This window comes from Littorina saxatilis, linkage group LG6, assembly GCF_037325665.1.
Source record: "Littorina saxatilis isolate snail1 linkage group LG6, US_GU_Lsax_2.0, whole genome shotgun sequence".
NCBI classification, from domain to species: Eukaryota; Metazoa; Mollusca; class Gastropoda; order Littorinimorpha; family Littorinidae; genus Littorina; species Littorina saxatilis.
This window is the reverse complement of record NC_090250.1, coordinates 55,150,420-55,151,705: the sequence shown is the minus strand read 5'-3', so window position 1 is coordinate 55,151,705 and position 1,286 is coordinate 55,150,420. Positions and strand designations below refer to the sequence as shown.

At 42.1% G+C, this 1,286-nt stretch overlaps 1 protein-coding gene across 1 annotated transcript in view; it reads left to right on the top strand.

Moving 5' to 3' along the window:
* Positions 1-697: 697 nt before the first annotated feature.
* LOC138969550 (WSCD family member CG9164-like) overlaps positions 698-1,286 on the top strand; it is a 42,619-nt gene continuing 42,030 nt past the window's right edge. The window contains exon 1 of the mRNA XM_070342376.1: positions 698-922. Coding sequence (XP_070198477.1) covers positions 807-922 — 116 coding nt within the window. The 5' untranslated portion in view covers positions 698-806. The remainder of the gene's footprint in view (positions 923-1,286) is intronic.

The window sequence follows — 1,286 nt, the reverse complement described above, 5'->3', positions numbered from 1 at the left end:
ATTATTTAGATTTTAAAAGTTAGGTCTAGCGCAAAAACGAATCACGGTCTAAAAACATTTTGATAATCATCGATTCACGGCTATCACCAGTTTACATCGATAGAATGAGACCCGAAGGGAAGTAACTCATGTTTGACCTGAGTTCAGGATGGGTCCAAAAATTGCTCGCTCTTTACGTAGGGCACCTAGGATGTTCCCGTTTGGTGAGCGTTCAAATGGAAGGGTGTTTGTACTGTGTGTAAAAGCCTGACAGTATCTGTGATGGTTTACGGGAGGCTTACTGTCCGGGCGTGATTTCCGGTATCATAACAGCCGTCCAGCACCAAAACGTGGCGCCATTGTTGTAGAAGACCAAGTCCACAAAAATAAATTCTTTGAAAATTTCTCACGCTCGACAGAAAGCAGCCAGGATGTTCCCGTTCGGTGAGCGTTCAAATGGAAGTATGCTTGTACCGTATGTAGACGCTCGGGGAGCTCTGTGATGGTTTACGGGAGGCTTACTGTGCCTTTAACCTCGACCACTAACGCGGTCTTGTGGAGCCATGACTGTCTCGATCTGTGTAATGTCATAGTTTGGTCAAAAACACAAATAACATGTAATGGTGACGGGAAGGAAAACATCTTTAAACCGTACCTTCCACGTTTAAGAAACCAGAGGTGCGTAATGCAATACACTGTCATTACACGCACAAGCAAGGCACAGCGCGGCGGGCCCAGCCCAGATAGAATACATCGCTCACCGTGGTCCCTGTTGTTGTGTGTGTGTCGTGGTTGTGCGTCATAGTCCAATCCTAACGAACAGCAAGATGGCCTATAACCCACCTGGCACCAATATCAAGAAGTTTTGTTTTATTCTTCTTTTTTGTGGTGGTTTTATTTCAGTGTTGGTGATTTTGATTCAGGATCCCCTGCAACATCACAGGTACACGCCTTGCTTTGTTCGTTTTTCAGTTTAATTTAGTAGTTATTTATCTATTTTATTATTTTTTAATTTCTCTACCCCAGTGCGAGTTAATAAACCCCCAAAAAGCTTAATTTGCAAGAGTGGACGGACAAAAACATAATTCTTTTGATCTGTGATAATCAATGTACATGCTAAATAAATCCTTTTGATCTGTAATTATCAATGTACATGCTGAATAAATTCAAAAACTATCACATAAACATCCTGGAATCAAGCAGACAAGCCGAGGTGTTGTGCACGTGTTATCGTGTTTGTGGGTGAGAACTGACTCTAGTGTGAGAGGAACTTTGTATACGAATATAGAGAAGGAAGATCCAAACTA